This window comes from Bubalus kerabau, chromosome 8, assembly GCF_029407905.1.
Source record: "Bubalus kerabau isolate K-KA32 ecotype Philippines breed swamp buffalo chromosome 8, PCC_UOA_SB_1v2, whole genome shotgun sequence".
Taxonomy (NCBI): Eukaryota; Metazoa; Chordata; class Mammalia; order Artiodactyla; family Bovidae; genus Bubalus; species Bubalus kerabau.
This window is the reverse complement of record NC_073631.1, coordinates 102,205,930-102,225,977: the sequence shown is the minus strand read 5'-3', so window position 1 is coordinate 102,225,977 and position 20,048 is coordinate 102,205,930. Positions and strand designations below refer to the sequence as shown.

At 49.9% G+C, this 20,048-nt stretch overlaps 1 protein-coding gene across 1 annotated transcript; it reads right to left on the bottom strand.

Annotated features, from left to right (window-relative positions):
* Positions 1–841: 841 nt before the first annotated feature.
* On the bottom strand, positions 842–19,855 carry STRA8 (stimulated by retinoic acid 8). Its single transcript, XM_055590992.1, has 8 exons — positions 19,651–19,855; positions 15,736–15,811; positions 15,039–15,123; positions 11,141–11,356; positions 10,068–10,344; positions 6,196–6,269; positions 4,065–4,176; positions 842–916 (listed from the first exon to the last, which is right to left on the bottom strand). Exons 1-8 carry the CDS (start codon positions 19,831–19,833, stop codon positions 842–844), a joined length of 1,098 nt encoding a protein of 365 aa, XP_055446967.1. The 5' UTR covers positions 19,834–19,855.
* Between the last annotated feature and the right edge of the window lie 193 nt (positions 19,856–20,048).

The window sequence follows — 20,048 nt, the reverse complement described above, 5'->3', positions numbered from 1 at the left end:
AGAATTCAGGGCAATGGGGTCGCAAGTGTGGTCTGTTTGGTCCTTCAACTTATTCGATGAGGCCCACTCACACTATGGAGGGTAATCTGCTTTACTCAAAGTCTGCTGATTTAAATGTTAATCTCTTCTAAACACACACACACACACCCCTAAAACCTTCATAAAATATCTATAAAAATGTGTGACCAGGTACCTGGGTACCATGGCCTTGCCAAGCTGACATGTAATAATAACCGTCACCCCCAGTACACAGGCCCAAGTGCACTGATGCATTCTGCCCAGCAGCCTCAGCAAAAAGCATTTCGAGCACTGTGGGACCTGACATGGACTCCATTCAGGAGTCTTTATTGTCAGAAGAAGCAGATATAGCTGATTCTGCCTTGGTGTCCTGCAGCACAAGACTGAGGTCAGTATTGCTCCTGGGCTTTTAGAGCTTGCAGGATGTGGGGTGGACGCCAGAGCTTCTAGAACCCATCAGCACAGTGCCCGGAAGCAGGTGAGCTGCAAGTGCCCAGTGTCATGGGACAGATCCTGGCCGTCCTGTTCTTGACAGACTCACGGCCTGGTCCTCGGGTGCATCTGGTACCCCGTGAAGAGGAGCACAGAGGGAGCATGTGTGTGCCCTGCAGCAGCCCAGCACCTCATTCAAAACAACCGTGAAAGACTGACACACAACCCTACTATTCTTAAATACTTTATAACAACCAGAAACTACAACCATCAATATGCTTTCGGGGCAGCCCACTCCAAAACGCCAAGGCAGGGGCAACTTGGGCTGCCAGAACTCAAAGCCGGAGACCACCAGCCTCCTCCATCACCTCCTCCTTCCAGCCCTCCCGCATCACAGATCTTCATCGTCAAACGTCTCCGTGCACCTCAACATTATCGTTTCATCGTCGACAGGAAGGTCCGGTTCCTGCAAAACACCGGGAGAAGAGGATTCAAGTTTTATCTGAGGGCTCCAGGCCTCAGGCGAGGGAGATGGCCCCACCATCTCAGGCATGCCTCCTCCCTCTGCTTCTCCCCCACATCTCTTCATTGGTATCTTCTCCTCCAGCTCCAGCCAGGAAGTTACAAGCAATGAGGGGCAGGGAGTCCATTTCCATTTCACTTGCCTCTGTACTCTTCGGTCTCCAGAAGGGCTTCTCCTGGATACAGTAGAACTGGCTTCTCTCCTTTCCTGGGGATTTCTAAGAACCCATGAGCGAGACAGGGGCAATCTTAAAGCTTTATCCAAATGCCCTCAACAGAGGATGATGAATTATACCACGATGTACCCACCCATGGAATACTCTGCAGCTGCTTCCAATAAAACGAATGGGCTTATTCTCTGTGGGACACGATTTCAAAAGAGCGCGGTCCAGAGCAGTGTGTATGGTGGGCTACCATTTGCATCTGATGTGTGTGTGCTCAGTTGTGTCTGACTCTTTGTGATCCCATGGATTGTAGCCTGCTAGACTTCTCTGTCCCCAGGATTTTCCAGGTAAGAATATTGGAGTGGGTTGCTATTTCCTTCTCCAGGAGATCTTCCCAACCCAGGGGTCAAACCTGGGTCTCCTGCATTGCAGGCAGATTCTTTACCAGTAGCGCCACCTGGGAATACCATTTGTATTTGATAGATTATGTAAGTAGCTGGAGAATATTTCTGGATGACTGAATAAGAAACTGGTCATGATCATTGCCTTTGGGGGAGGGAATGCAATAGGAACAAGGAACACCCGGAGGCCAGAGACTATGTTTTCTTTGTACATCTTTTGGTAACATTTAAACTTTAAACCACGTTCATGGGTTAGCTATTTGGGGACCATTTTGAATAGAAATAGCATTATGTTAAATTAGCAAGTGTTTCTCATTCCCTTAACGATGACACTAGCTAACCTGATTCCCCATTACCCCTTCCCCTAAAAGTACATTCCTGGATTTGTGTTCTTCCTGCATATCCCCACCCCAGCAGAAAATCACCCCTGTAGTTTGTAGCGCTGCTCATTAGGGGTTAATTCCCTTGGGCCTTGGGAAGCACCCCTAATCCAACCAACCATCTCATGGATATGGGGCCAGATTGGGGGTGATTCTGAGAATGAAGCTCCAGAGAATTGTCCTCATCTGCCATGCCCTCCTGATAAGGGTGGGGCACATCAGAGCCAGAGTATCCCAGAGGGGGAAGAACTGGTCAAAGGAAAATCACCGGACCCCTTGTTTAGGGTGAGTATGGTGGCAAAGGTTGAGAAAAGGGGGAGCTGGAATGTGGAGGATGCCCCGAGGCCAAATATCAGGGGAGGGAGCCACACACTGGAGTCTGTCACAGGGTGCCTGAAGGTCATTCCAAATGTTCTGCTTCCTTCAGTCAGTCCAGTTCAGTGGCTCAGTCGTGTCCGATTCTTTGCGACCCCATGAACCACAGCACGCCAGGCCTCCCTGTCCATCACCACCTCCTGGAGTTCACCCAAATCATGTCCATTGAGTTGGTGATGCCATCCACCATCTCTAAGCCCCTGCAAATGATGATGAGGGACTCTCCAGCTGCAGATCTGTGAAATCGCTAGGCTGCTAGAGGTGTCTGCTGGGACTGGGTGCTGAGGTGTGTTGAGTAGCATTCCCCCAGTTCACGCCCACCTGCAGCCTATTTCAAACTAGAGTCTGTGCAGATGTGATTAACTAAGGCTGTAAGCTGAAGTCATCCTGGATTTGGGGTGTGCCCTCGATCCAAACGATAGGTGTCCTTACACGGTGAGGGGACACAGAGATCACAGAAGACGGAGGCAGCGATGCAGCTACAAGTGCAGGGGTCTCCAGCACTGCTGGGAGCCACCGGGAGCTAGGAAAAGGCAGGAGACATTCTCCCCTAGAGCTTTCAGGGGGAGCATGGCGGGTCAACACCGAAACTGGGCCTTCTGGGAGAATAAATTTTTGTTGTTTTAAGCCCCTGAGTTTGTGGTAATTTGTTACATGAGTCCTAGGAAACCAATACAGGTATTGGGAAGAATGGGGAAGAGAATGCAGTTGCCCTCTTTACACACCCTGTACCAAGGCCTGAGGCCTCCCACATGAGGACACTCTTGGGCGGCTTGTTCAAGACACAGATTCCTGGGGCCACATCTCACAACACTGAATGGAAATCTTGAGTGCCGGGACATCAGGAATCTGCATTCCAATAAGCTCCCAAGGTGAGTCAAGTCTGAGCGCCTCTGCTTTACATGAGCTCCAGTCCTGCCAGTTCTTTCTCTCCTGCTCTGTGTAAGTAATGAAGTGGGGAAAACAAAGACTGTCCCATCCATCTGCTCTCAAAGCCTTGGTAAAGTGACCTGACTTCACTGTGCCCAGAGCAAGGGACTCAGTGGTCAGGGCTGGCGGCCAAGGGTTGGTGGGGGGTGCAGAGAGCAAACTGCAGGAATCGGCCTTGGCTCCAAGTGGTCTCAGCAGAGGGAAGTGAAGGGTAAGCAGGAAAAGGGCCACATTCAAAAGCTGCCCTGATTACTTTTGGACATTTTCATCACTATCAAGTACCTTTTAAAATAAACAGCTATATTTTTCCTAAATCAGTGGGAAAATCCATGGCTCTGAATCTGAAAGGGGCTGTCTCCTTGGCAGCTCATGAATAACCCCCTCCTTCCATGGAAACTTCCAGGAATGGACCTTCTAACCAAGACCCCCACAATGCATGTTCACTTTGGGCTGCACAGTCAGCTTTTTGGAAGCAGAAATTAATATCCTTCAAAAGCTGACAGCAAATATTACCCCAGCATCTCAGAAAATGATGAACTAGTTCAGCCTCTCAAAAGGCATCGAGGAATCACACATGTAGGAATGCCTGCCAAGGGCCAGGCCTCTGAGGTCTGGTCCCTGCCTCAAGGCTCCCAGGCTCTCGGATGTGCCCTGAAGAGCATCCCCCTGCCTCTTCCCTGGACATCCTCCTTCCACAAGGTGCATTAGACTAAAGTCAACTATCCATGGAAGAGCGTCCCCCCGTGGTGTCAACTGGGGGAGCCTCAGCCAGTGCTCCCCTCCAGAGACCACCATCTGAGGGGAAGCGAGCCAAGGCCTGACTGCACCCTGCTCCATCCTACCTGTTTGACCTGAGTGTCAACACAGAAAAAGTCTTTGAAAAAATCGACGATCTGCACGTAGAGCTGAAACTTGTCCTCGGGATTTTTTGAGTTGCAGACAGCCAGCAAGGTACTAACGGCAGAAAGGAGGAAGAAACAGCAGTTAGAGGTAAAACTAACTTTTTACCTCTGCTTTGTTGTTCAGTCACTAAGTCATATCTGACTCTTTGTGACCCCATGGACTGCAGCACGCCAGGCTTCGCTGTCATTCACCATCTCATGGAGTTTGCTCAAATGCATGTCCATTCATTTGGTGATGCCATCCAATCATCTCATCCTCTGTTGCCCGCTTCTCATCCTGCCCTCAATCTCCACCTTTGCTTGCACCCTCTAAAAATATCTGGATTACAATGAGAACCAAACACTTTGAAGCATGCAGCTGAACCCTCCAGAAGGTGGCCCAGAGCCTTCTGTGGAAGGTTTGCACAGTCCCAGTTCCAGCATCATGTCTGGAAGCTGCTGGGGAAGCAAGACTACAGGGAGGCTGGCCCATGGGTCCTAGTTCAGTGTTCTGAGCTGTGGCCTGGGGAACAAGGAGCAAGATTTCCTCTCCACCCAAAGTCAGGCTCTGCTCCCACCCCTGACTGCCCAGGCTCAGGAAGCACAGGGCACGATCGAGGTCAGTCCCTTGACATGCCTCTGGCTCAGGAGGTCTAAAGTGAAACGCCAGCCCTGGCACAGATGGCTGCCCTGAGGATTCTTTTCCTGCTGTTTCCTGGGACAAGGGGAGAAGCCCACCAACGGGACTGTGAATCAGGCCTGGACAGCTGGTGGTGCTTTGACCTCACTTCCTGCTGGAATGAGGCCTTACAGTCTGCTTGGGAACCCTGGCAGCAACCCCTCTGCCTTTTCTAGGGAAAGAAAGAAAAAAAAACAATTTTTTTTTTCCTGATTGGTTGTTTTCTGTTGCACCAGCAGGATGAGGAGTTAACAAAATTATTTGCCAAGTACACTTTGGCCACTTTTCAACCAAATTGTGTTCACAGCCCAATCCCAACAAAGAGATAGCAATGTCTATCTCCAGATGGTTTCAGGAAAATCAAACTTTATACAGCCGGGAAGAGTCACCACGGAAAATCGCTTTGAGATTTTGGGCATGTCTGGCTGGGCTGGGGGTGGGGGAGGGGTGGCAGCTGAGTTGCAAATGCTGACTTCTAATCTGCCTGCAGGCCGCCAGGGCTCTGGGCTGGAGCCACAGGCCTCAGAAAGAATAGAGATGTTCTTTGGGATCATGAGAACATGAATGTCACCTCATTTCCAAGGCAGAAAGCTACATGTTCTTGCTTCATTGGAAAAAAAAAAAACCAATGTTATTTATTTGGCTGTGTGGGTCTTACTAGCAGCACGCAGGATCTAGTTCCCTGACCAGGGCTCGATCCCGGCCCCCTGCTTTGCGAGTGTGGAGTCTTAACCACTGGTCACCTCTTTTTAACCAGGTATCTGAGGGGGCTGTGCCTTTAGGCTGTAAGACCACAGCTTTTCAAAGTAGCAAGGACATTTTAGTCCTAAACTCTCTCTTTCTGAGAAAACACAACTGGTTTTTATGTGTGTGTGTGTGTGTTTAAAAAAACCAAGCTGCTGCTGCTTTTAAAATCTCCCCAGATGCTCTTCTGACTTCAGGGGGTCATCCCTCCTTCTACATCCTTCCCATCAGCACTGTGAAAACAGCTTCTCCCCTTGTGCAGCTCAGAGACTCTGTCACTCACCCCAAGACTCAGGCATGGGGCTTGTTTCCATGTTGGCCCAGACTCTCTCTGTCCACCTCTCAAACCAGACTGACTGCTGAAACCCACCCACGGCCACCTCACCCCAGGAGACAGTGCAAACCACCTAGAGTTGACAACTCATTGATGTATCTCAGCCCTGGGTCACATCAGGAGAACTGTCTCTGCTGAAGAAGCCCCAGAGAAGATCCTCCCCAGGGCAATGGCACAATCCTAGGACCAGCCTTTTCTGAACCACAGGAAAAAGTGGATTTCCAAGAACTTCCACTGAATTAATGCTCCCCTCTGAGAGGCTGCAAGGGAGAGGGTCCTAAACACCCCAACAGGGACACCCACACACCCACACACAGTCTCATACCCCTCCTCACCTGGGGCTAGATGTGCCTGGACCCTCACTTTTGCCCAGGAGACTTGCCACATGGAAGGCATCTTCAAAAAGGATCTGAAAGAAACCACAAAACTTCACGTGTCAGAAATCCGCCACACTCTGATGTTTGCTCTGGACTGCCGAGGGATAGAAAGGCTCCCTACCTCTTGTCCCCAAAAGGGTGCATGTTAAAGCTGAGGCCCAAACCCAGGGTCTCTGCTTGGTGACCTTTACAGGGGATGAATATTAAGTTCTTGACCACCCAGAAAAAACTGCCAACCCCAGAGAGTGGCTGAGAGATGGGGAAGCACTGGGGACCACGGTGTCTCCTCTTTCTAAAGAGGGTGGGAGCTTAGGCGGGAGAGGCAACAGCCAGAGGTGAGCCTCTGTTTACACAGGAAAGGGCTCATCTACACCGCCCGAGGGACAGACTGAGCCCAGCATCCACAATCTAGCAGTTTCATTCCAGGGGAACAGAGGTTCAGGGGCTCCGGGGTTGGGTTGCAGAGAGCCCACTCCCAGGGTGGATATGCCACAGTCAACCCACTCCCTCCCACGTCCCTGCCCCAACCTCACTCCACCTTGGGACTCCCTTGCAGTCACACCAGTCACTTGGGGTGCTTGTTAAAAACACAGATTCTGAGCCATCCCCCCGAAGACTCGGATTCAGTGGGTCTTGAGTAATAGCCAAGCGCCTGCCTTTTAACTAAACTCCACTTGAGAAGCCTGGAGGGTCAACAATAAACTAGAGACCAAAGGGCCGAGATTTTGGAAAAAAAAATCTGTGATAAGGGATGCAGTCCTTAGAGCAGGAACTAGGCATCCTGGATAGGTCCTCCCACACACTGGGCTCATCTGCGAATTGGAAGGACTGGATGAGGCAACAGTAGTTTTCCATGCCTGGGTCCTGGTGTCTAGGAAGCCTCCCAGAGAATGGGCCATCCAGGGCTGTCCACTGGATCATCGAAAAAGCTAAAGAATTCCAGAAAAGCATCTGCTTCATTGACTACTTCAAAGGTAAAGCCTTTGACTGTGTAGATCACAACAAACTGTGGAAAATTCTTAGAGATGGGAATACCAGACCACCTTACCTGCCTCCTGAGAAACCTGTATGCAGGTCAAGAAGCAACAGTCAGAACTGGACATGGAACAATGGACTGGTTCCAAATTGGGAAAGGAGTACGTCAAGGCTGCATACTGTCATCCTGCTTATTTAACTAATATGCAGTACATCATGTGAAATGCCAGGCTGGATGAAGCACAAGCTGGAATCAAGATTTCTGGGAGAAATATCAATAACTTCAGATATGCAGATGACACCACCCTTATGGCAGAAAGGAAAGAGGAATTAAAGAGCCTCTTGATGAAGGAGAAACAGGAGAGTGAAAAAGCTGGCTTAAAACTCAACATTCAAAAAATGAAGATCATGGCATCTGGTCTCATCACTTCATGGCAAATAGCTGGGGAAACAATGGACACAGTGAGAGACTTTATTTGGGGCTTTCCAAAGCTCCGGTACTTTGGCCACCTCATGCAAAGAGTTGACTCATTGGAAAAAGACTCTGACGCTGGGAGGGATTGGGGGCAGGAAGAAAAGGGGACAACAGAGGATGAGATGGCTGGATGGCATCACTGACTCGATGGTTGTGAGTCTGAGTGAACTCTGGGAGTTGGTGATGGGCAGGGAGGCCTGGCATGCTGCGATTCATGGGGTCGCAAAGAGTCAGACACGACTGAGCGACTGAACTGAACTGAAAATCACTGCAGAGGGTGACTGCAACCATGAAATTAAAAGACAGTTGCTCCTTGGAAGAAAACCTATAACAAACCTAGACAACAGAGACATTACTTTGCCAACAAAGGTCTGTCTAGTCAAAGCTATGGTTTTTCCCATAGGGATGTGCGAGCTGGACAATAAAAAAGACTGCTGAAGAACTGATGCTTTCTAACTATGGTGCTGGAGAAGACTCTTGAGAGTCCTTTGGACACCTAGGAGATTAAACCAGTCTGTTTTAAAGGAAATCAACCCTTAATATTCATTGGAAGGACTGATGAAGTTCAGGCTCCAATGCTTTGGCCACCTGATGCGAAGAGCCAATTCGTTGGAAAGACCCTGATACTAAGGAAGGATAGAAGGCAGGAGAAGGGGACAACAAAGGATGAGATGGTTGGATGGCGTCACCGACTTAAGGGACATGAGTTTGAGCAAACTTCAGGAGATAGTGAAGAACACGGAAGCCTGGCGTGTGCAGTCCAGGGGGTCACAAAGAGTCGGATACAACTGAGTGACTGAACAACAAGGGCTGTTTCCCCAGCATCAGAGGCACCTGGAGGTTCTCTGGCTCCAAGACTCCCCAGAGAGACACCGGACATCTCAAAGAAACCACCTGCTGAGGAACGTCTGAAAAGTCAGGGCAAAGCAGGGGGGTGGTGCCATGCAAGCTGAATGTCCTGCAAAGCACTAGATTAGGAACAGAGAAGCAAAGAACTGCCCGCCCCGCTAGAGCAGGGAAAGAAAGATGCGGCCCTAAGTGGGAGCAGCAGCCTTCCGCGGCTGTCCTAATTCTGGAATAGAAGCGGAGGAGCCCACTTTGATCTCAGCGCTCAGCGACCGCTAACGCCCACCAGCGCTCCGCTTCGCTGACCATGGCCGGGGTTAACAGCTTGAACTCCAAGCATTTACAGTAAAGGCGTGGGTACCTCCGCTCTATTCCCTAATACTCTGTGGGGTGGGAGAGAACTGACCCGCTCTCAGGTATTGGTCCTGATTGGTCCAAACGGGATTCTATCTCGGTTATTCATTGGCTCAGTAACCTGACAATCTAGACAATTCTGACCAATGAGAGGGCAGGAGAGGGAGGGTGGAAATTTCTGGAGATGTTCCTCCTTGATGCTTAAGAAAGAGCCAGAGGCAGTCTTTTCTCTTGCCTGATGTAGAGGATGTATGGATGTGAGAATTGGACTACAAAGAAACCTGAGCACCGAAGAATTGATGCTTTTGAACTGTGGTGTTGGAGAAGACGCCTGAGAGTCCCTTGGACTACAAGGAGATCCAACCAGTCCATCCTAAAGGAAATCAGTCGTTAATATTCATTGGAAGGACTGATGCTGAAGCTTAAACTCCCAATACTTTGGCCACCTGATGCGAAGAACTGACTCCTTGGAAAAGATCCTGATGCTGAGAAAGAGTGAAGGCAGGACGAGAAGGGGATAACAGAGGATGAGATGGTCGGATGGCATCACCGACCCAATGGGCATGAGTTTGAGTAAACTCCGGGAGTTGGTGATGAACAGGGAGGCCTGGCGTGCTGCAGTCCATAGGGTCGCAAAGAGTTGGACACAGCTGAGCAACTGAACTGAACTGAACTGATGCAGAGGAGGAGGAATAATAACTTGATTGCTACCAGCCGCCATTCCACAATTATACCCTGTGTGGGAAATGGGGAGGGCGGGAAAGGTGAGATGCCAGCCTTGAGAGGAGGCAGAGCAGGGAAAAGGAAAGAACCGAATCTACGGCCACATGGCTGGGAGACGTAGCGGAAGTCCTCCTGCCATGCTGGCCCTCCCGGGTGGGCAGAGTACATCACCTCTTGGTTTAATGAGCGAGTACTTAAAGCTGAAAAAATCCGAGTGGATACAGGCTTCTAAGCCATCTCTTCTATAATCCCCATGGAAAGGCCAGGAAGGTAACAGGAGAAAAACAAATGTTCTGTGGTTGTGCATATATGTCGGGAAAATCAGAAACGTACCGCGCCAGCATCCAGACAGCACCTCCAGGTGGCTGTGGGAACCCTGCTAACTTCCCCGGGCGTCTCCAGGCACAGGTGATGGAGTCATTTCTATCCACCCTTTCTCACCCGTGGGTTGGCTCACCTCCTCAGGGGTGGAGACCAGCGAGCAGCTGGCCCCCTGGCTGTCAACCCCGCTGTCCTTCACACTGCCCTCGGGGCAGGCCGGCTCTGGACAGGACCCCACGAGGCCCTTCTGTGTCCGCTCCCAGGCCTGCAAGATGATGGTCTTCCTCTCCTCCGAGAAGGTCTGCCACAGATGGGAGATGGCCGCGGACACGATGGGGAGTGTCACCTCCTTGGAGGAGATGATCTTGTTCCTGAGCAGAAAGTCCATCGTCCGCTTGTAAAAGTTGAGGTATCTGCAACCGAAAGGGCAGTGACCCCCAGACTTGAACCAGCAGTCCAAGGTCCCCCGACCCGGGGCGGCTCCTTTGGATCCCGTGGTGGGGAGGGGGGGCGGTGAAGAGCACAGGCCTTGCCCTGGGCTGTGGTTCACCAGGGACTCAGCCTCACTAGTCTCCGCCAGCCCTGACTCTAGCAGTGCAGAGCCAGCTTGGGGGCCATGGGCGACTTCGTTTTGTGTTTTGGGGTCCCTTCCTAAGTCCTCCCAGCGCCCTCTGTGAAGCTCACTGCCTGACAGAAGAGAGGATGAGAGGCAGGGCAGGCTGACTCTCTCACCAGGGGAACATGGCTTCAAATTTAGAGCCCAGGAATATGCAGATATGATATGAGCTCGCTTAAATTTGGAAGCTGTGGAGTAAGCCTCTTTCTGTTGGGCCAGCTCCTCCAAGCCCACATACAAGGATGTGTTCAGCCTTGAGTTTGCAGAGGAGCAGTGACTAGCAGGTGGAATCTGGGTTAGCCATTCACTGCTTCCCTTGCTCCAAAACCAGTAATGCTGAGGGGGTGGAGAGGCACTTTAGCCCTCAAATCCCAACAGACCCCCACAGTGTCACCCCAGATAAAGTCAGTCTAAGGAAATACAGTGCATGTGCTGTGCAAATGTGGTTTCAAGACTATTTCTCTAGCCCCTCTGCCAGCCCCATCCCCGAGCCCTTCCTGTGTGGAAATCTGGAGGGCCCGTGACTCAGGGCCTGCAGGGTGCTCCCGCTGGAGCACTTGTCCCCTTCCCCATGGGCACCAGGCCTTTCACACCGTTCAAATTCCAACAGGTCTGGCAGCAGAGTGACGGAGGGGTGTGAGAGCTCCACTTTTTTCTCCTGTTCCTGCTCCACCGCCTCATCCTCTTCCTCCTCTTCTTGGTCTTCCACCTCCTCCTCCTCTTCTTCTTCCCCCTCAACATCCTTCCCGGCTGCCTCGATGGAGCACCAAGTGTCTGAGCCTTTCCAATGAACTTTATTTGACACCAGACTGGGGAGGAAATAGAAACAAGACATTTACAGACTAATTTCCCTCATGAACATCAAGACTAAACATTTTAACACAGTTTTAGCTTATTTTATATATGGCAATGGCACCCCACTCCAGTACTTTTGCCTAGAAAATCCCATGGACAGAGGAGCCTGGTAGGCTGCAGTCCATGGGGTCGCTAGGAGTCGGACACGACTGAGTGACTTCACTTTCACTTTTCACTTTCATGCATTGGAGAAGGAAATGGCAACCCACCCCAGTATTCTTGCCTGGAGAATCCCAGAGACAGAGGAGCCTAGTGCGCTGCCGTCTATGGGGTCGCACAGAGTCGGACACGACTAATGTGACGCAGCAGCAGCAGCATATATATTATATCTATGCATAAGTGGGCTTCCCCATTGGCTCAGTGGTAAAGAATCCGCCTGCCAATGCAGGAGACACAAGACACACAGGTTTGATCCCTGGGTCAGGAAGACCCCCTGGAGTAGGAAATGGCAACCCGCTTCAATACTTTTGCCTGGAAAATCCCATGGACAATGGAGCCTGGTGAGCTACAGTCCGTGGGGTCGCAAAGAGTTGGACCTGAGCATGCAGGCAACATGGTCCTCTTACCCTACCTACTCTACCCTGCTGCTGCTGCTGCTGCTAAGTCACTTCAGTCGTGTCCGACTCTGTGCGACCCCATAGATGGCAGCCCACCAGGCTCCCTCGTCCCTGGGATTCTCCAGGCAAGAACACTGGAGTGGGCTGCCATTTCCTTCTCCAATTTATGAAAAGTGAAAAGTGAAAGGGAAGTTGTTCAGTCATGTCTGACTCTTTGCGACCCCATGGATTGTATCCCACCAGGCTCCTCCGTCCATGGGATTGTCCAGGCAAGAGTACTGGAGTGGGGTGCCATCACCTTACATATGTATAAATACATTATGACCCAGTGAGGTTTATCCTAGGAATATAAGATGGTTTATTCAAGCTTTGAAAATCAATCGGTGTAGCTTACCATATCAACAGACTAAAGGAAAAATATTAATTTCAATATGTGCAGAAAAGCACTTGGCAAAATTCAACATTCATTCATGGCTTTTAAAAACTCTCAGCAAACTAGGAATAGAAGGGAATTTCTTCAACCTGATAAAGAGCATCTATAAAAAGCCTAGAGCTAACAGCATACTTAATAGTAAAAGATTGTTTATCTGCCAAGATCAGGAACAAGAGAAAGATGTCCTCTCTTACCACTTCTATTCAAAATTATGCTGGAGATTATAGCCCATCCTATAAGGTGAACTAAAGAAATGAAAGGTGTACAGACTGGATAGGAGGAAATAGAACTGTGTTTGCCGACAATGTGATTATCTATGCAGAAAATCCCAAAGAAACTAAAAATATGTGGCCAGAACTAAGAAGGAAGCAAGGTTTCAGAATACAAAGTCGATATACAAAACCCAATAGTATTTCTGTATACTAGGAATGAATAACTGGAAATTGAAATTTTAAAAAGTAGCATTTACAGTAGCACCCAAAATCATGGTTAAATATTTGGGTTTAAACTAAAAGCTCCACCTAGAAAAGAAAGCAATGAATAAATTGGACTTCGAAGTTTTTAATTCTGCTCTTCAGAAGACAGTTTTAAGAGAATGAAACAATATGACACAATTTGGAAAACCAGGACTTGTACCCAGAATCTCTTCATACTGATAGGAATAATCCCCAAGGCATCAGATTGAGTTAAAAAGCAAGTGCACCAGAAGGAAACATAGGAGGGGTCTCAGTCTCTCGCTCTCTCTTTCTGTTTAATTTCAGAGTGGAAGAAGTCTTTCTGCTATTTACCTGACATCAGGTGCCATTGTAGATAGACAGATTAGACTTCATTTTTGCATGGACAAAACAAAAAACAGAAATGCTGGAATAGTAAAACAACCAACCAAGGTATGATTGTTTGTAATCTATATACTAGAAGGAGAGCTGATTTCTCATGATATGTAAAGTGCTTCTACCACTAAATAAGAAAAAGACCAGCAACCGAACAGGAAAATGGGCAAAAAATAGGCCAAAAAAAGCTTCCAGGAAGGGAAATACAAATGACCCTGAACAAAGGCACTTAAGCTTACTCATAATTTAATTAATTAATTAAAAATATAATAATTATAAAATGCGATTAGTCCTCTACTAGTTTTAATTATTGCAGTTTTATAATTCTAGTGAAAAATCTTCCCTAATTAATATGATTCTGAAAGAAATTTAGCCATCCACATGCAGGTGATACAAGTATTAATAAGATTTTAGTATGTGATAGTGTTCATATGTTAAATCAGGAGGGAGAGCATGGCTTATGTAATAAATGGGGGGTGGAGTCAATAGCTAACATCTGCCTCACTGAGATCAACTCCCAGGCTGATTTCTAGGTGGGGCCAGTCTGATTTGTAAAACGTGGCCACAAATACCCTGCCACGTATACTCAATTCACACATGCACGTGCGCGCACACACACACACACACCATTTGCCTTTTCCCCTCCACATGACCAGTGTGGATTATGATTATAGGTGATTACATCCTTCTTAATACTTTTCTGTATTCCCACAGTGTCTGCAATGTGAATTTAATTAAATCATTTCTCTCCTGATTATTTCCTTTAGGATATAGTACACACTCGCTGTTTAAAAAAACTGGAAATACAGAAAAACACAGAGAAGACAATATAAGAAATCAGTAACCCCGCCCCAAACGAGGGGAAACAACATCACTTGGCCTCCGCGGGTTGTCGGGAGATTCTGATCACAAGCCGTGTGCAGTCCCCTTTTCAGAGTGAGTAAAATTGTTTACACACATACTCTGGCGCCTCCTCGGAGGCCGGTCTGAGCGCACACCGTGCTGGGAACACCCTGGCGCCACCAGAGGTGACGAGGGCCCGGCCACTGTGCCCAGAGTCCAGGCCGCGCTTGGAGGAGCTGCGCAGGGTAAGGTGGCGCGGGGCCTGGGCCACCCTTTGAGAGCACAGCAAAGACGGAGGCTACAAAGTGCACGTCAAAAGGTTTGAGCATTAAATGTCCCACGTGAGATCACAGAAGTGTGGGAGAGACGTTGCTCAGGCAGCCTCTCTTGTCTGAGTGTGCTGTTATAAATGAGGTTCCCCTTTCAGCATCCCTTCCCCTTGAAGCACCCACATCTACTACTTTTTCCTTTCTTCTCTCACTCCTTTTTAGCTTTTCTTAGGTTCCTGTGAAGCTAGAAAGTAGCAGAGATTTAGATTTCCCTTATCTTCTTATGTATCCTTCAGTAAAACCATTAGGTAAGTTTTTTCAAAAGCTATAGTACTATATGAATACTGTGATCTCATTTCTCTAGAAAATAATGTGCAAAAAAAATGAGGATATTCTTTACGGTTAACATTGATTTTCTTTGAGTGGTGAGATAAATACTTTCATGTTCTTTTTTTGGGTACTTCTGTTCTTTTTGACATTTTCTGTTAATAAGTAGCATTATTTTTATATTCAGGAAAAATCCAATACATATGATTAGGATAAAACAGAGAAGAGAACTCTCCAGCACAAAGCTGTTCTAAATAGATAAGCAGTGCCTCTCACTCTGTTCTGCATTCTGGAGGGGAGGGTGGGCTGCCGAGCCACAGCAGAACTGTGGTAGAAGAGCGGCACGTCCTGGATTTCCTGGTGCTTGGGGGTCTTACCTGGGGTTTCTGGAGTACATGCTGGCATATTTTTTCTTGGCCTCCTCTAAGCTGTTTGCATTCCCATCCTCCAGGTTGAAAGATCCTATCAAGGAGTTGAAGGCAAGGGTCACATGTGATAAAGTTGGGACTTGGTCCAGTCTCTCCTGCCTTTCTGGACTGTATGGACTATGGATGGTCGCTGAGCCCACCCAGGTTCACTGTTAGGGGTCAAGAGCCCAGTTTCACCTCTCTTTTTAGATGGGAGGGGACAGGGACAGGGGAAGAGCTTCTTGATCTGGCCCTTCTCAGTCAAGGCATGGAGAGCACCCCTTTGAGAATTCAGCTTCCACTGACTCATGAAACCCCAATGTCCAGCCTGAGGTCCAAAGAAGGGAGACAGCTTCTGCCCTTTGCTTTCGAGTTGGACAGCCCCGGTCCATTTCTCTGGCCTCTCAAGAGGAGGTCAAGCACCTGGGAAGAACTCCTCTTGCTCACACAGCCTGCTGACATTTGTCCGTCCTGCCAGACCCTAAGCTCACTGAGGACAGGGGCATGGATCTCATCGTACCCTTGGCCCAAGCACAGTGCCTGGCACACAGTAGGCTCTCAGTAAATATATGTTCACTTGGCTTACCCCAATCTCTCTGTTTTCAACAGAAAAAACCAACAAGCCCTACCTTGGGAGGCAGAGGGGTGACAGGTATGGATTGCTTACCTTTCAGCTTCAGCAGATTATCCAAAGTTTGTTCCAGTTCCTGAATATGATTCTTCGCCTTATTCAAAACTTGCCACTGAGGACAGAGACAGACAGTGCGGAGAAGCCAGCCTCCCCCCACAGAGTTGGTTTTGTGGACATGGAAGCCCCTTTCCTGGCCTAGAGCCACCCCACCTCAGGTGCGAAGTCTCAGTCTTTGACATCGTCGACAGAAAGGGTAGGAGTTAGTTCCGAGCCACAGAAGGCACATCATTTACTTTGTATTCTGGGAATGGTTCTCACAGAAATACCAAAGCATTTGGAAACCATTAAGCTGTGTTCAGCAGACAGTTAGGGCTGCAAACGACTATAGACGCGCTGTGAAGTTGGGATGGACAATGTCTGTAGAGGCGGCACAAAGCCCCCTCCTCCCCCCATTAACTTCTGATCACTTCGCACAGTGTGCTACAGGCGGGTTAACAGTAAATGTACTAGTTTAGTACTAGTAAATGTACTGCCGCTGCTGCTGCTAAGTCGCTTCAGTCGTGTCTGATTCTGTGCGACCCCATAGACGGCAGCCCACCAGGCTCCCCTGTCCCTGGGATTCTCCAGGCAAGAACACTGGAGTGGGTTGCCATTTCCTTCTCCAGTGCATGAAAGTGAAAAGTGAAAGTGAAGTCGCTCAGTCGTGTCTGACTCCTGGCCACCCCATGGACTGCAGCCTACCAGGCTCCTCTGTCCATGGGATTGTCCAGGCAAGAGTACTGGAGTGGGGTGCCATTGCCTTCTCCCAGTAAATGTACTAGTTAGTAAAAATACAAAAATGTATTTTTGTTTGCCAAATGCATACATTCTAGTTGACCTAAAGTCTTATCAAGTGCTCTGTCAACTTGAAATATGAATTTCCTGTCCTGCAAAAATAGAAGCACAAGCATTTCCTTGCTCCCTCCTTCCCTTTCTTCACCACTGGATATAACATTATTCAAGTCAAAATGGTAACTGCAAGATTATGCAACAACGAGAAACGCTGAATATTGTGTATTATGCAGACCGCCCAGTGCCTGTGAGGAGTCCCAGACCTTCCTCAGGCACGCACAAAGGCAAAGAGCTGCGTGCCCAACCCGGGGTCACAGAGTAAACAAAACTGCCCTGCTTTAAGGCCGCTGACATTCTAATAGGGAAGGTGAGCGTGGAGACAACCACTCATCACACAGAACACACAACAGCTCCTCTTAACAGGAAAATTCAGTAAGCACCGCAGAGGACTGTGGGAGCACCCTGCAGGGGAGGTGGAGGGACCCACCCTCCTGGAGGGCCCAACTGAGCCCCACTGGTGCGTGAAAGGGAGACTGGAGGGCGACTAAAGGTACCCCACTCTGCAGACCCATGGGACGGCGACAGGAGACCCAGCAGATCATGGGGATCTCGGACTGCTCCTTTAGAGCAGGGCCCCGCCATCCTACACCATCTGCTGGCCCCCATCCTGGGCTCAGAATTACACTGTTGGGTCAGCAAGGATTCTGTCCACTCTCAGGATACCTGGGGCCAACAAGCTGCCCGAACCCCAGGCTTGGGAGGTGAGGACTTTCCATCCCTCTGGTCTAGGATGGTCACCTGTGTCCGCGCAGCACGGCCACCCCATGCCCACCTTGCAGTCTGACTGCATCACCTGGGCCAGAACAGAGCCACATAGGCCAGGTGCCGTTCACTGAAACTCTGTTTCTACAACATTTTTGGCAGGCTGGTTTTCTTAGGACCTTTGTCTGAGTTGAATTATGTCCCCCTAAAAAAAGATGTGTTGAAGTTCTAACCCCAGGCCTGTGAGCGTGACCTTTTTTGGAAGCAGGGCCTTTCTTGAGGTAATCAAGTCAACGTGTGGTCATGAGGGTGGGCTCTAACACAGTATGACCAGTGTCCTTATAAAAAGGGGAAATTCGGACACAGAGACAGACACACACAGTGACTGGAGTGACGCCTCTGTAAGCCAGGGAACGCCAAGGATTGCCAGCAAATGGCAGAAGCCAGAAGGGGCAGGAAGTGTTCTCCCCTAGGGCAGTCAGAGCGAGCCCGGCACCTGGATTTTGAACCTCTAGAGGCTAGACCTTGAGACATTTCTGTTGTTCCAAGCCACCTCGTGTATGGTATTTTGTTTTGGCAGCCACAGAAAACTAGTAAGACCTTGCTGCCACACATGTGTGCATCTCACTCTTGGAAGGCAAATCCTTTCTGCATGGACACTACAGATGCAAAATTCAGTGTTCTCCCTCCAGGAGGAGCACAAAGGAAGGACAGGACAGAAGATATTTGATTTCCAGGCTGCCCCCTGGCTGTGCCATCCTAGGCAAATAGTCTAACTTTCTGAAGCCTCAGTTTGCTCCTCTGCAGAGTGAGGGTGACGTGAACAGAGGTGGGAGGAATAAATGAGGTGATGCATGGGGAAACGATACTAGCATTCTAAACCACCTAGGACCGTGCTATGCTTTTCATGCTCTTTCTTCTTAAACGCCACGGCAGGCCTCAGGAAGCCGTGACTGGTGTCCCTGTTTAACCGGTGTGTTAACTGAAGCTTAGCCAGGAACCTACCTCACGTGGACTGACGCCACTTAACAGCCAGGCTCTCCACCACCACATCGTGAGGTATAAATTTTCAGGGGTGCAGAGGGTTTTCCTCTAGATTTACTTGCACTCCTTACTGCCAGCCCCCAGTACCTGTTTTTTTCTTCAGTCATGCTGCCTGTCTGCACACTTCTTCACTGGCCAGGGGCCTTGGGGTTGTTGTGCACCCCTGGATGCATGTCACCCAGGGGACACGGAGCAGAGTTGTTCTGGACAGGCTCTTTGCTGAGAGGCCCAGATGTGGGCCTCTGAGGTCAGGCTAGTGTGCAGTGGGTAGGTAAGGCGCGGCTCTCAGGCTTTAGCCACATGCAGCAGCAGAGTGCTGTGAGGCGTCCACAGCTGGGTGTCGGGCAGAGGAGCAGCCCTCCCCAACCCCTCACCCCCTACACCCTTCTAAAGGAGCAGGTGGGAGCTCTGTTGAGATTCTTCCTGCCCCCCTTGGATCAGGGCACAAGGGCACTTGGGGCACCTTCCTCTGTTTTCCACAGAGGCTCTGGCCCTGTGCCCACCGGTGGTGGGGGGCAGTGCTCTTCTGTTCACCTGCTCTGGAAACAGCACCAGCCCAGACGGAAACCCACAGTTGCAGGGCAATGGGCTGGTCCAGAGAGATGGACGGTGGAAAGAGGGCCTGGCCTGGATCCCCAAACCTGGCCTCTCCCTGGCAGCTGGCAGGTCCTGTCTGAATTCCAGTTCCCTCCGTTAAAGAGGGTGAGGGGCCGTGAGGCTACTGCGACCTCCCCCATGTTAGAGACCTCCTGACTGCTCCCTCTGGTGATACCAACTCCATCCTTCCATCACCACCCTAACCCGCGCGAACCTTCTGTGCTCCGCCAGAGACACCAATCAGCAGTACAGTAGCCCAGGAAGGAGAAAGGCAGAATTAAGATCAGGAAAAGACAAATGCTTACCGGGAGAGTCCTGCCACCTGGGGAAAGACCTGGTTAGTGCATGAAACCTGAGGGACTCACATCCGCCTGTAGTGGGGGGTATGCTTTGGGGTAGAGGGAATTGTGTGTATTGCAGTGGGAATGCAGGGTCCAGGCAGTGGCTGAAGGCTCACCACGGCCCACGAAAGGGATGGGCATTGGTATGGCCGGCTCACCCAGCCTCTCAGTGGGTCATTTCCCTCCTGAGGCCAGGCTTGTCAGCAGCGGGTAGGAAGGGCCCAGAGCAGACAGAGCCCCGTGAGGTGTCCACTGCGGGCTGCTGACCCACCCGAGCCGCAGGCCTCGAGGGTGGAGCTCCGGGCCAGTCCCCACCCTGGCTCCACAGTCTTCCCAGGTGTGGGAGCTTTTCCTCCCTACCCTCCGGTCCCCGTACCTTTGAGGCTGTGAGATCAGAGTGGGAGTAAACAGCCTTCCTGAGGTTGCCGAAGAGCCCTGACAGGGTGGCTCGGTGGCGGGCCTGGGACAGGCGTCTGCGGGCCACCCGCTGCTCCAGCTCCTGGAGGGGCCGGGGCATCATTCTGCTGCCGGCGTTGCCGCCTTCTCTTGCAGTCTCCATGAGAAGCTGCAAGGTGCTAGGCTTGGCTTGGCCCTAAATAGTAAAGGTAAAATATTAAAGAGAAAGGAAGGTAGATTGAAGCCAAAAGGGGAACCAATTCCCAAGTAAAAGTTCCCAAACCAATGAGTATAATCGACAACAGATACACAATCAACCATAGGTGATACAAAACCTGTTATCGAAGCTTGACTCCCGAAAACCCAAGGTGCTCATAC